The 14,500-nt window shown below is 41.3% G+C and overlaps 1 protein-coding gene across 1 annotated transcript in view; it reads left to right on the forward strand.

Moving 5' to 3' along the window:
• LOC111955506 (CMP-N-acetylneuraminate-beta-galactosamide-alpha-2,3-sialyltransferase 1-like) overlaps window positions 1-14,500 on the forward strand; it is a 51,093-nt gene that overhangs the window by 22,142 nt on the left and 14,451 nt on the right. The window contains exon 2 of the mRNA XM_070436243.1: window positions 13,427-13,633. Within this exon, the coding sequence (XP_070292344.1) occupies window positions 13,427-13,633 (207 nt within the window). The remainder of the gene's footprint in view (window positions 1-13,426; window positions 13,634-14,500) is intronic.

Raw genomic sequence — 14,500 nt, forward strand, 5'->3', positions numbered from 1 at the left:
TTGTAATTATTTTGCCACTATGGCCTATTTATTGCCTTACCTCCCTTATCCTACTTCATTTGCACACACTGTATATTGACTTTTTCTATTGTATTATTGACTGTATGTTTGTTTATTCCATGTGTAACTCTGTGATGTTGTTTGTGTCGCACTGCTTTTCTTTATCTTGGCCAGGTCGCAGTTGTAAATGAGAACTTGTTCTCAACTAGCCTACCTGGTTAAATAAAGGTGAAATWWAAAAAAAGAAAACATGTAAAAAAATATGGTCAGATGGCAAAGACAACACAAACAGATCTGGGATCAGGCTAAAAGGGAACCTCCTGAGAGAGAACAACTCTCTTCCTCTCCAGAACAATGCAATGAGAGAGGACTTTTTCTCTCAGGCTTGTTTTTCATGCTGTATATGGTTCCCGCTGTGGGGAATGAGATCTGTTAAGGGGGGCTCTGTTCAGTAAGCCGCGGTGACAACTTCATCTGTCCCACCATCAGTATGGGCCTGTTACATTGTCATTCATCTTTGCTACATTATCATTCATCTCAGCTAAGCAATTACATTACAGCTCATCAGGACAGTTCACATTCCTCATCGTAGACCAACAGTGACACTCCATGCTCCATCCTACACTGTCACAGTCAACCACAGGTGCCATGGCTACCACCTTGCAGTAAGCACTGTTGCTCTATGTCCCTGACCTATAGAGGAAAGGAGAGTAAGAGAGGAAAGGAAGAGAGGATGAGGAGAGGGCTGATGACTTGTGGGATCCAACTGTTTTACTGTGACAGAAATGACACACCTGAGGGAGGGTTTGTTAGGACAGAAAGGACAGAAACAACAAGCTACTGTGTTGTGTTGTTGGAATTAGGGGGAACTCATGGCACAGAATGATGCAATGCACCAAAGTAGCTGTGAGAATATGTGCATATGGGGTGAAAGAGGACGCTCTCAAATGAAATGATTACAGAAAGGATGAAGCGAAAACAACATCATTAACCTGTCTCTCCTTTCTGGGGAGGTTCCCAATGCTTGTGTAACCGGTGCTGTTCTGCACCGCTGTAACTCTGCGTTATGTGGTTGATTGAGACTATGGACGTGGACTTTAGAGATCAGGTAGTTTTAATTAAGTAGAATTCACTCTGCATCCTGCATCTGCATCCAAAATAAAATAAAACATTTGTAGAGCACATATGGTCTGTGAATCGTCGCCTCTTTCTACAACAGATGCACAATACAAGGGACTGGGGTCATTCGAGGAGCTAGCCATCGTTCCCACATACAATATCCTGCTAATACCTTAGCTAGCTATTAACCACATGTTGAATTCAGAATGTTAATATCATCCTAAAAAGTACAGTTACAAGTGCATCTTAACAGTACCATCCACTTATGAGTAACCTCTAAATATACAACATTATGCATGAACAAAACACTGTGTGTATGACTTTGTGCTTAAAAGAATCAAGCTTTTCTGAAGACGACAGAAAACGTGTGCCTACCTCTCATAGTGCATCACAATGATTTGAGCAGACAGGACATAACGTAAGTACACCCTCCCCTACTCCCAGGATGCAGGCAGGGCATAACGTAAGTACACACTCCTCTACTCCCAGGATGCAGGCAGGGCAAAACGTAAGTACACACTCCCCTACTCCCAGGATGCAGGCAGGGCAAAACGTAACTACACACTCCCCTACTCCCAGGATGCACGCAGGGCATAACTTAAGTACACACTCCCCTACTCCCAGGATGCAGGCAGGGCAAAACGTAACTACACACTCCCCTACTCCCAGGATGCACGCAGGGCAAAACGTAACTACACACTCCCCTACTCCCAGGATGCATGCAGGGTAAAACGTAACTACACACTCCCCTACACCCAGGATGCATGCAGGGCAAAACGTAAGTACACACTCCCCTACTCCCAGGATGCAGGCATGCATAATAACAAATCAACATGCCATATTAATATATGAACCTGGTGAAATTCACACAGTACTTTAACAACTGTTACACTTGGAAAGTAGCCACAGTTTGTCCTTTATTTAAAGGGGGAGATCAAGCTGATCCTAACTGTTATAGGCCTATTTCTATTTTGCCCTGTTTATCAAAAGTATTGGAAAAACTTGTCAATAATCAWCTGACTGGCTTTCTTGATGTCTATAGTATTCTCTCAGGTATGCAATCTGGTTTCCGCTCATTTTATGGATGTGTCACTGCAACCTTAAAGGTCCTCAATGATGTCTCCATTGCCCTTGATTCTAAGCAATATTGTGCTGCTATTTCTATTGACTTGGCCAAAGCTTTTGATACGGTAGACCATTCCATTCTTGTGGGCCGGCTAAGGAGCATTGGTGTCTCTGAGGGGTCTTTGGCCTGGTTTGCTAACCACCTCTCTAAAAGAGTGCAGTGTATAAAGTTAGAAAATCTGCTGTCTCAGCCACTGCTTGTCACCAAGGGAGTACCCCAAGGTCAATCGTAGGCCCCACGCTCTTCTCAATTTACATCAACAACATAGCTCAGGCAGTACGAAGCTCTCTCATCCATTTACAGTTGAAGTCGGAAGTTTACATACACCTTAGCCAAATACATTTAAACTCAGTTTTTTCACAATTCCTGACATTTAATCCCAGTAAAAATTCCCTGTTTTAGGTCAGTTAGGATTACCACTTCATTTTAAGAATGTGAAATGTCAGCATAATAGTAGAGAGAATGATTTATTTCAGCTTTTATTTCTTTCATCACATTCCCAGTGGGTGAGAAGTTTACATACACTCAATTAGTATTTGGTAGCATTGCCTTTAAATTGGGTGAAACGTATCGGGTAGACTTCCACAAGCTTCCCATAATAAGTTGGGTGAATTTTGGCCCATTCCTCCTGACAGAGCTGGTGTAACTGAGTCAGGTGTGGTAGGCCTCCTTGCTCGCACACGCTTTTTCAGTTCTGCTCCCAAATTTTCTATAGGGTTGAGGTCAGGGCTTTGTGATGGCCACTCCAATACCTTGACTTTGTTGTCCTTAAGTCATCTTGCCACAACTTTGGAAGTATGCTTGGGGTCATTGTCCATTTGGAAGACCCATTTACGACCAAGCTTTAACTTTCTGACTGATGTCTGAGATGTTGCTTCAATATATCCACATCATTTTCCTCCCTCATGTCATCTATTTTGTGAAGTGCACCAGTCCTTCCTGCAGCAAAGCACCCCCACAATATGATACTGCCACCCCHGTGCTTCACGGTTGGGATGGTGTTCTTCGGCTTGCAAGCCTCCCCCTTTTTCCTCCAAACATAATGATGGTCATTATGGTCAAACAGTTCTATTTTTGTTTCATCAGACCAGAGGACATTTCTCCAAAAAGTATGATATTTGTCTCCATGTGCAGTTGTAAAACGTAGTCTGGCTTTCTATTGGCGGTTTTGGAGCAGTGGCTTCTTCCTTGCTGAGCGTCCTTTCAGGTTATGTCAATATAGGACTTGCTTTACTGTGGATATAGATACTTTTGTACTTGTTTCCTCCAGCATCTTCACAAGGTCCTTTGCTGTTGTTCTGGGATTGATTTGCAGTTTTCGCACCAAAGTACGTTCATCTCTAGGAGACAGAATGCGTCTCCTTCCTGAGCGGTATGACGGCTGCGTGGTTCCATGGTGTATATACTTGGTACTATTGTTTGTACAGATGAACGTGGTACCTTCAGGTGTTGGAAATTGCTCCCAAGGATGAACCGGACTTGTGGAGGTCAACATTTTTTTTTCTGAGGTCTTGGCTGATTTCTTCTGATTTTCCCATGAAGTCAAGCAAAGAGGCACTGAGTTTGAAGGTAGGCATTGAAATACATCCACAGGTGCACCTCAAATTGATTGAAATGATGTCAATTAGCCAATCAGAAGCTTCTAAAGCTATTACATCATTTTCTGGAATTTTCCAAGYTGTTTAAAGGCACAGTCAACTTAGTGTATGTAAACTTCTGACCCACTGGAATTGTGATACAGTGAATTATAAGTGAAATAACCTGTCTGTAAACAATTGTTGAAAAAATTYGGCGGCACAATTGTGGGGATTTTGCGCCAACCTGTCACAATCATTTGAACTTTTTTGTTATTTTTATATATATTAGGGACATAAAGCTAAAACTGAAGTGGCGCAAGTTTGAACTGAGGGGGCTAGGCTCACTTTTTCCCCCTCGAGGAGCCGGGCCCACTACAGAGCCAATAGATCTATGTACAAAGTCATCAACATGGGCCTTCACTACATCCTCCAACACCTCAACAACCCAAGGACATACACAAGGATATTGTTTGTGGACTTTAGCTCAGCCTTCAACATAATCATTCCGGACCTGCTACAGSACAAACTCACCGAGCTGAATGTACCCCATCGTCCGGTGGATCACCAACTTCCTCACCAACAGGAAACAGCACGTTAAGATGGGAAAACATCTTTCAGACTCCCCATCTCTCAGCACGGGGGCACCACAGGGTTGTGTGCTCTTCCCCATCCTCTACTAACTCTACACCAATGACTGCACCTCCAACAACCAACCTGGTTGGTCTCATCTCCGACTGTGACGAGTCCAAGCACAGTGGAGASGTTGACCGCTAGGCGCAGTCGCAACAACCTGGAAATCAACACAGTCAAAACTGTGGAGTTGGTGGTTGACTACAGTAAATGCACCCCACTCTCTCTCCCCCTCGAGATTGATAGCTCAACCATCAGCATGGCCAAGTCATTCAAATTCCTGGGGACCAYCATCTCCCACAACCTCAAGTGGGAGGACAACATCACAGTGGTGACTAAGAAGGCTGAACAGAGGATTACTATCTATTCAGCTGAGGAAACTCAAACTCTCTTTGACATTTCTGGTTCTGTTCTACATGTCCATCATTGAGTCCATCCTCACCTCTTCTATCAGTCTGGTTWGGGTCTGCATCTGCCTGTTGTATGGGTAAACTGCAGCGCATCGTCCGGTCACCTGCCCCCGGAAGTGTGCAGGTAAGATCGTCGCCGACCTTGCCCACCCCGGACACCCCATATTTAAAAAAACTCCGCTCTGGAAGACGGTTTAGGGCAATCATGACCAAAACCACCCACCACCTGAACAGTATCGTCACCCATGCTGTGGCCCTCGTCAACCGGACATCGGGCTCATAGGGATTGATTGACTTTGCATTGGGCCAWTTACTGCAGCTTGTCATCAATGACATCAATGACTGCACAACACTGTATATGCACTTTATATATTTACCATGGCTTATATAGATATATCCCCTCTGTAAATGGTATATTCCCACTGTAATCAGCCTATACTCCAGAGATTTATGTTTACTGTTCCCAATATTGTATGTTCTGTATGATGTCTATGTGGACTTGTCTGTATTCTGTTTGTATATTGTCTATTGCTAAGGCAAAATTCTAGGTATGTGTAAATGTACTTGGCGAAGATACACAATATTTGTTTTAGCTGAGGTTGAAGTGTTATTCATATACAACATTGAGAGAAATTAATCTAGTTGAAAGAGAAAGGAAAACTGCAATGCTGGGATCAGCATGTTCTAGTTTGAGCTAGATGTTCTATAATTGAGAATTCTGGGAACCCATTGGTRAGGAAACCAGCCTATTCATCAGGTAGTAATCCCAAATGGCACCCTATACRCTAGGGCTCTGCTCAAAAGTAGTGCACTCTATAGGGAATAGGGTACCATTTGGGAGGCATCTGAAATGTGTAGATCTATAGCCATTGGCAGTGACATTTAGCTCGGTCTCTACAGCAGCTCCTGCCTTATAGTGATATAGATGTCTCAGCCACAGTGTTAAACTAGAGCAATTTCCCTAATGGATGGTTCCTGATGAATTATTTTCATTTTTTTTCTCCTCTCCACTGAAATTAAAAACTTGGCTCCAGCTGCAGTAGCCTACAGACTGGTTGCAGTACAGAGACATGAGGATTTATATGTTAATTMATCATTCAAACTGTTGGAGGAAATGCCCCATCTGTGATTGGTAGGGTAGTGTTGGAGGATAAATACCTGTCTGTAATCATGTTTCCATCCAATCATTTCATGTAGATAAATTACCTAAAGCATGAAAAAAGTAATAAACTGTGCTGATTAGCCTGGTCTCATAKATGTAACATACAGTAGTAAATTAGTATTATATGTTACGTTTGGTATGGTCTAGCAACCCAAAGGTTGTGTGTTTGAATCTCATCACAGACARCTTYAACATTTTAGCTACTTTGCAACTACTTAGCATGTTAGCTAACCCTTCSCCTAACCTTAACTCCAACTAWCATTAGTCAGCTAGCTAAGGTTAGCCACAACAAATTGGAATTCGTAATATATTATACATATGGCAAATTTGTAACATTGTACCTTTTGCAAATTTGTAACATATCATATGATTTGTAATTCGTAACATCAATCAATCAAATGTATTTATAAAGCCCTTTATACATCAGCAGATGTCACAAAGTGCTTATACAGAAACCCAGCCAAACCCCCCAAAGAGCAAGCAATGTAGAACATATCATAAGACATGGATGATGACATTTACAAATTAATACATGCATACAAAATCGATAACGACACAGGGCGAGACTCAGATGCAGACACAGGAGGCAGATGGTTCGAGTCTCTGATATTTATTGAACAACAAGGGGCAGGCAAGAGGCAGGTCGAGGTCAGGCAAAAGTTCTTAAACCAGGTCAGAGTACAAACGGTACAGGGCGGCAGACAGGCTCGAGGTCAGGGTAGGCTGAATGGTCAGGCAGCTGGGCTTAGTGTCAAGGCAGGCAAGAGGTCAAAACCGGGAGGACTAGAAAAACAGAGACTAGGAAAAACAGGGACTCGGAAAACACGCTGGTAAGCTTGACAAGACAAGACAAACTGGCAACAAACAAACAGGAAACAAAGGAATAAATACCCTGGGAATAATGGGGAAGACAGGTGACACCTGGAGGTGGGTGGAGACAAAGACAGGTGAAACAGATCAGAGTGTGACAAAATGTAACATATCATACTAAATTGAGTGTCTCGAATTTACATAAATAATAATACGAAATGCTCTGAGACCAGGTTGGGATGACAGAAGCATGAAATGCTGGTACACTTGTATAAATGCTGACAATTTGTTTGTTTAACATGGTGGGATCTTTTTGTGTCTGTAAAAATGTATGATGTGAAAAATCATACATTTTATGATAACCATCATATCGAAGTAGGCAAAACTTGGAGTCACGCGATGACACAGTGTGTGTCATTGTGTGGTCATCCCACTACAAATCGGGAAAGCATGCAGTTTATTAGGCTACAGATGAAATAAATGATGATGAACTTCACAAGGTGGTAAACGTGCAAGGTGATGAGCTTGCTGCTGCTTTCCAATAAATATCGAGGGTCTTATTCTGGTGACATTATGATTGATGCTTGGCTGCCGTTTGACAAATACAAATAATATCGCTATTATCCATAATAATCTCATAATGTTGGTAGCCTACCTGCACTGTATCTGCAAGCTGTTGGCTGGAGCACACGTGCCAAGACAAGAGTGGGCACAGTTGGTATTTAACGCAAAAGTTTGTGTGACAAAATCATCAGTAGATTTGAAAATGCGATGGAAACCCATTACAACTTGTATTTTAAATTCGGTACATGGGAATTAACGGCAAAAGTTCATTTTAAGTGCACTATACTTTGCACACATACTTTTTTTCCCATCAAGCCTGTCATGACATTTTTTATCCAACATCATAAAAAGGTTGAATGGAAACCTGGTTTGTGATTGGTATAGAGCAAAGTGTAGGAGGATAAATACCCTATTCGATTGATAGTGTCACAGAACAGCACAGTTTAATTTCTGGTTAAATTAAAGTGTTTCTCAGTGTGTTTCAGAGGCAGCGTTTAGGCCTACACAGTCTTTTGACCAATCAGATCAGCTCTGAAAAATATCTGATATGAAGTTACATTCTTGGTAAAAATATCAGAATTGTGCTGCCTGTGTAAACGAACGCACCCAAAGTATATCAGACTGCACCATGGCAGGGAGCTTGAAAATTATTACATAATTTTCTAGCTCCATGCCATGGTGAAGTCTGAGATAAAAAATGTCAAATTTGATTTWAAAAAATGTCACATTTTATTTATTAATACAAACTTCCTCCTGAATAGACAGAACAAAAATATAAACGCAACATGTAAAGTGTAGGTCCCATGTTTCATGAGCTGAAATAAAAGATCCCAGAAATGTTCCATATGCGCACAAATATTATTTCTCTCAAATTTGTTTACATCTCTGTTAGTGAGCAAGATAATCCATCCACCTGACAGGTATGGCATATCAAGAAGATCTTTGTGGGCTATACTCGGCCTTGTCTCAGGATGGTAAGTTGGTGGTTTAAGATATCCCTCTAGTGGTGTGGGGGCTGTGCTTTGGCAAAGTGGGTGGGGTTATATCCTGCCTGTTTGGCCCTGTCCGGGGGTATCATCGGATGGGGCCAAAGTGTCTCCCGACCCCTCCTGTCTCAGCCTCCAGTATTTATGCTGCAGTAGTTTATGTGTCGGGGGGCTAGGGTCAGTCTGTTATATCTGGAGTATTTCTCCTGTCTTATCCGGTGTCCTGTGTGAATTTAAGTATGCTCTCTCTAATTGCTTTCGTTCTCTCTCTCGGAGGACCTGAGCCCTAGGACCATGCCTCAGGCTACCTGGCCTGATGACTCCTTGTTGTCCCCAGTCCACCTGGCCGTGTTGCTGCTCCTAGTTTCAACTGTTCTGCTGTGGCTATGGAACCCTGACCTGTTCACCGGACGTGCTACCTGTCCCAGACCTGCTGTTTTCAACTCTCTAGAGACAGCAGGAGCAGTAGACATACTCTGATGATCAGCTATGAAAAGCCAACTGACATTTACTCCTGAGGTGCTGACCTGTTGCACCCTCAACAACCACTGTGATTATTATTATTTGACCCTGCTGGTCATCTATGAACATTTGAAAATCTTGGCCATGTTCTGTTATAATCTCCACCCGGCACAGCCAGAAGAGGACTGACACCACCCATAGCCTGGTTCTCTCTTGTCACGCCCTGACCATAGTAAGCTGTTTATCTTCTTATGGCTGCAGGGGCAGTATTGAGTAGCTCGGATGAAAGGTGCACAGAGGTGCCCAGAGTAAACGGCCTGCTCCTCAGTCATAGTTGCTAATATATGCATATTATTATTAGTATTGGATATAAAACACTCTGAAGTTTTTCTAAAACTGTTTGAATTATGGCTGTGAGTATAACAGAACTCATATGGCAGGCAAAACCCTGGAAAAATCCAAACGGGAAGTGGAAATTCTGAGGCTGGTCGAGTTTCAACCAAGATCCATTGAAATCACAGTGAGATATGAATAAGTATTAAGTATAAGTATACACTTCCTACGGCTTCCACTAGATGTCAAAAGTCTGTAGAACTTTGTCTGATGACTCTACTGTGAAGGGGGGGCGAATGAGAGGAGAATTAGTCACCATGCCATGAGGTGACCATTCTTTGACCATGCGCGGTCACATGAGAGGGAGCTCCGTTCCATCGCTTCATCTCGAAGTCAATGTAATTCTCCGGTTGGAACGTTATTCAAGATTTATGTTAACAACATTCTAAAGATTGATTCAATACATCGTTTGACATGTTTCTACTGACTGTTTACGGAACATTTGGACATTGTCAGGTTTTAGTGAACGCGCTTCGTGACTTTGCAATTGTTTACCAACGCGCTAACCAAAGTAAGCTAATTGGAGCATAAATAACGGACATTATCGAACAAATCAACCATTTATTGTGGACCTGGGATTCCTGGGAGTGCATTCTGATGAATATCATCAAAGGTAAGGGAATATTTATCATGTAATTTTTTCTGGTTTCTGTTGACTCCAACATGGCGGTTAATTTGACTATTGTTTTGAGCGCGTCTCAGATTATTGCATGGTTTGCTTTTTCCGTAAGTTTTTTTTGAAATCTGACACAGCGGTTGCATTTAGGAGAGGTATATCTATAATTCCATGTGTATAACTGTATTATCATCTACATTTATGATGAGTATTTCTGTTGAAACGATGTGGCTATGCAAAATCACTGGATGTTTTTAGAACTAGTGAATGTAACGCGCCAATATAAACTCAGATTTTTTTAATAAAATATGAACTTTATCAAACAAAACATACATGTATTGTGTAACATGAAGTCCTATGAGTGTCATCTGATGAAGATCATCAAAAGGTTAGTGATTAATTTTATTCTATTTGTGCTTTTTGTGACTCTTATCTTTGGCTGGAAAAATGGCTGTGCTTATTGTGGTTGGTGTGACCTAACATAATCGTTTGTGGTGCTTTCGCTGAAAAGCATATTTGAAATCGGACACTTTGGTGGGATTAACAACAAGATTACCTTTAAAATGGTATAAGACACATGTATGTCTGAGGAATGTTAATTATGAGATTTCTGTTTTTGAATTTGGCGCCCTGCACTTTCACTGGCTGTTGTCATATCGATCCCGTTACCGGATTGCAGCCATAAGATTATTCTCTGTGTTGGTTGGGGCGTGATAGTGACTTGGGTGGGTCATCTAGGTGAATTTGTATGTCTATGGTGGCCTGATATGGTTCCCAATCAGAGGCAGCTGTTTATCGTTGTCTCTGATTGGGGATCATATTTAGGTAGCCATTTCCCCATGGTTATTCGTGGGATCTTGTTACATTTAGTTGCCTGAGTGCACACAGTAGCTTCACGTTTCGTTTTTTGTGCTTGTTTGTTTTGCTGAGTTTCGGTTTATTAAAAGTATGTGGAACTCTACTCACGCTGCGCCTTGGTCTATTCATTACGATGAGCGTGACATCTCTAGGTTTCTTCCTAGGTTCTGGCCTTTCTAGGGAGTTTTTCCTAGCCACCGTGCTTCTACACCTGCATTGCTTGCTGTTTGGGGTTTTAGGCTGGGTTTCTGAACAGCACTTTGAGATATCAGCTGATGTAAGAAGGGCTTTATAAATAAATGTGATTTGATTTAGAGTTGTACAATGCAAATGGCTATAATAAGCCTACATACGGAGTGGAATTTGCAAATACAACAGTCAAAATACCTAATATAAGGCCTACAGTCCGTGCTCCCAAATACTGAAAAGTGCGATTTATTAGGGCACATGATCACCACAGTAGCCCCACACAGCTATACAAATACATTATGCAATTATATGGCCATTAAATAACACACAACAGCATGGCATATTTAGATAGTGGAATAAGCCTAAATCATATTTACTTTCTATTTTGCAGTTCAGGCGGTCATTTGCTGAAAGGCCAAGCCTATACAATGGCATCTACTGGAATAACGTCATTATCGAATGCCATTCTAAAACAAGTTTTAGACTTTTATTTTGGAAATGAAACCGGAAGCTGCAAAGCATCTCTAACATCTGGGCTAGAGTTGCTTGATTGACTAGCTAAGTTTCGACTAGCTACATTCGGTTCATGTCCTTTGCAGATGCCACATTCCTGACAAAAGTTTGTACGTTTAAAAAAGATCTGTAACCGAGTAAAGGGAGATGTAAAGTAAGAATTGAACGTGTAAATTTTAATTCATAGTAGTAACATAGTAAGTTTACAGATCTAATTGAACGGTTACGTTTCATGCATGGCTTTTCCTATGATCCTAACAATTTACGTATGGATTTGATTACGATCCTAACGAGACGTATGTTCAACATTTTGGCAGATACTGGCTCCATATATCTGGTCCAAAGGAGTATGACATTGTTGCCGCCCATAGCATTGAAGGTAAGGGAAGCCAGCAAGCGTCAGGCCTCCCTTGACAACATTTTTTTTAAATGTACCAATCAGCGTTGAGCTAAATAAACTGAGCGAGCTCAACTGTGAATGGCCCTGGCGCACCCCAAAAAAATTGTCAAGGAAAGCCAGCTTGAATTTTGGAGTCACTCCTATCAAATCCCATTGAGAGCATATGTCATTGACAGATAGGGATTTGGACTTCTGGTTGTACTTAATTCTCCATACTGGCCAATGATTTTTATGATTTATTCATACATTGTTGTAGAAGGCTAATGTTAACTAGCTAACGTTGCCCATGAATGTAAGTTAGGCTTCCAAGCAAGCATTTTAACCAGTTAGGCTAGGACAACCAAAAATAAAAGCTTCTACTGTATGAAAGAGTGATAGACCGTTTCGACAACATGAAAGAGAGGAGGATGGCATTGGCGTTTCTCTACAAGTATGGTGACGCCTCGATCACACCGACAGCGTTGTTGTATTTTGGTACACCAGAAGTACATTCATTACTAATGGTACGCAGCGTGTGCCTTGCAGCATTGCGTTGCAGAGGCAGTTGCAGTGCATTCTGTGTGGTGCATACGTTGGATTTATCGAACGTATGCGTCAAACTGTATGCATCGACGGCTTGACAGAAATGGTAGCAGATGGTGAATGTTGAACTTTTGTTGCACACATATCCAGATGATGCTGCTTACCATTTTGTGTAATGATCTAAACGTGATCTAAACTACCTCGCCAGACTAGTGCAACGGGTGGGTTGAGTTGCACTTGGTTTAGAACTAAGTGGAATGGTCCCAAACAACTAAACTGTACTCACCTGTCAAACAACTAAACTGTAATTACCTGGCATGCTATAAATCCTGAATGAAGTGCAGCCTACACCTCTAGCCCACGGATAAAATCACTGCACCCTGCACACGCACACCCATCATTTGATTTTGTTGGAAGCAGCATGAGAGAAGATAGCTCTCAAAGTTAATCTGATTTTGTGGAAGATAAAAAAAGGAGCAAGTTTAAGGTAAGAATAATCAAAAAGCCTTTATTGCAGACAAATTATGATGATTTTTCATTTGCCCCTCCTTGGATTAGGCAAAAGATATCAGAACTCAAGTAGGCATGGTCTAATTTGGCATTTTCCTGGATTAAAATGTTATCTTTGAATAATTTTATTAAGCCTATAGGCATAGGGCTATATATTTCAATGGCAGACCAGTGGGTATTCGATGGTCATGAAATCACCTTTGTTGACTAAACCAGAACAAAGGTGAGTTTACCCCTTAATTTGTGAGCATGTGAAATAAAACCTTCATTAGGCTATTATGCAGCACTGTGTAATTACAATGCAAGGCTTCAGGAAATATGTACTTGTAAAAGGTTGTACTGATTATAATGAGCTAATGCTATAATGCCTATACATTTTCAGCTGTTTTATTAAGACCTATGCATCTATTCTACATGACAAGCTATTATTCGTTTATTATTGATCTCTTCACAGGTGTTGAGGATTCTGTGACACCCAACAGATACCCTGCTACCCCCAAAATGATTATCTTCAGGCATAGAAAAGGCCGTCTTATCACCGTTCTACTCATCACTATCTTTGTGTTACATACTGGACAGCTATTCTCCAAGTCACTTGTTGATTCGGCAAAAATTGCCCTTCGGCTGCTGGGCAGGAAAATCTTTCCAAGTCATTGTGCATGTATCAAATGTATGACTCAGCCGGATGATGACCTCTGGTTTCAGAAGCGCTTCATCAGGTCTATCAAACCATTTCTGACCAGAGAGAACAAGAAACTTAATGAAGATACCAGAGCATGGTGGCAGGTAATTATTATATATATTTTTTAGATCAACTGTTCTTTAAAATGATACCTTACCAAAATGGCAGAATAAACAGAATTGGACAAATAAAAGCATTGTCAGCGCACGTACATAGAAGGGTACCTTGGGGGAAAACCTTAACCTTTTCCCCTGTGAGTTCCAAATATCTCTAACAGTCGCCCCAGCGCCAGTTGTTTTATGCATGTGATGTCAGAATGCACTCACTGTCCCAAAATGGGATTATTACGTAACAGGACAGTTAACACGCACTGCCTGCTAATTATCTATAGGCTGTTTCAACTTGTCAATTTCAAATTATTTTCTAACAACTTTTCTTTTCTAACAAACAGAATTGAGGTGTGTTCCGCCTCATTAATTCACATAGAAGTAGCCCATTTCAGTGTTGCGGACAATTTATTTTTGAGGTTTTATGGAGCTGGACAAACTTCTCTCTTTGAGGAGAGCCCAAGCACTACCACAGTATTTCTGCARATCAAGTATGCAGACATTTGCGCAGTCTTGCACAAACTGGCACATTTTCTGGCCGGCGCGCGCATTGCCTTCTTTGTTGTTTTCCTTACAAATACCTTTCTACATGTGTAAGTGCCTTATTTTCTGTATATCACGTTGTCGTTTCTACTGTAGCATACAGCATGTATGTATGTATGTATGTATGTATGTAGGGAGCAGAATATATTTACAGTTTTATTCACATTTAAGTACTGGTGACAAATAATGCATTCCAATTATTGCATAGATTGTAATGGACACCTATGATGTGTGTAAAATACTTGTACTAAAGGTTGTACTGACTATAATGAGCTAATGCTATAATGCTATGGCTCCATGTTTGTTGACATTATACAATGC

This window comes from Salvelinus sp. IW2-2015, linkage group LG31 (genome assembly GCF_002910315.2).
Source record: "Salvelinus sp. IW2-2015 linkage group LG31, ASM291031v2, whole genome shotgun sequence".
In the NCBI taxonomy this organism is placed as follows: Eukaryota; Metazoa; Chordata; class Actinopteri; order Salmoniformes; family Salmonidae; genus Salvelinus; species Salvelinus sp. IW2-2015.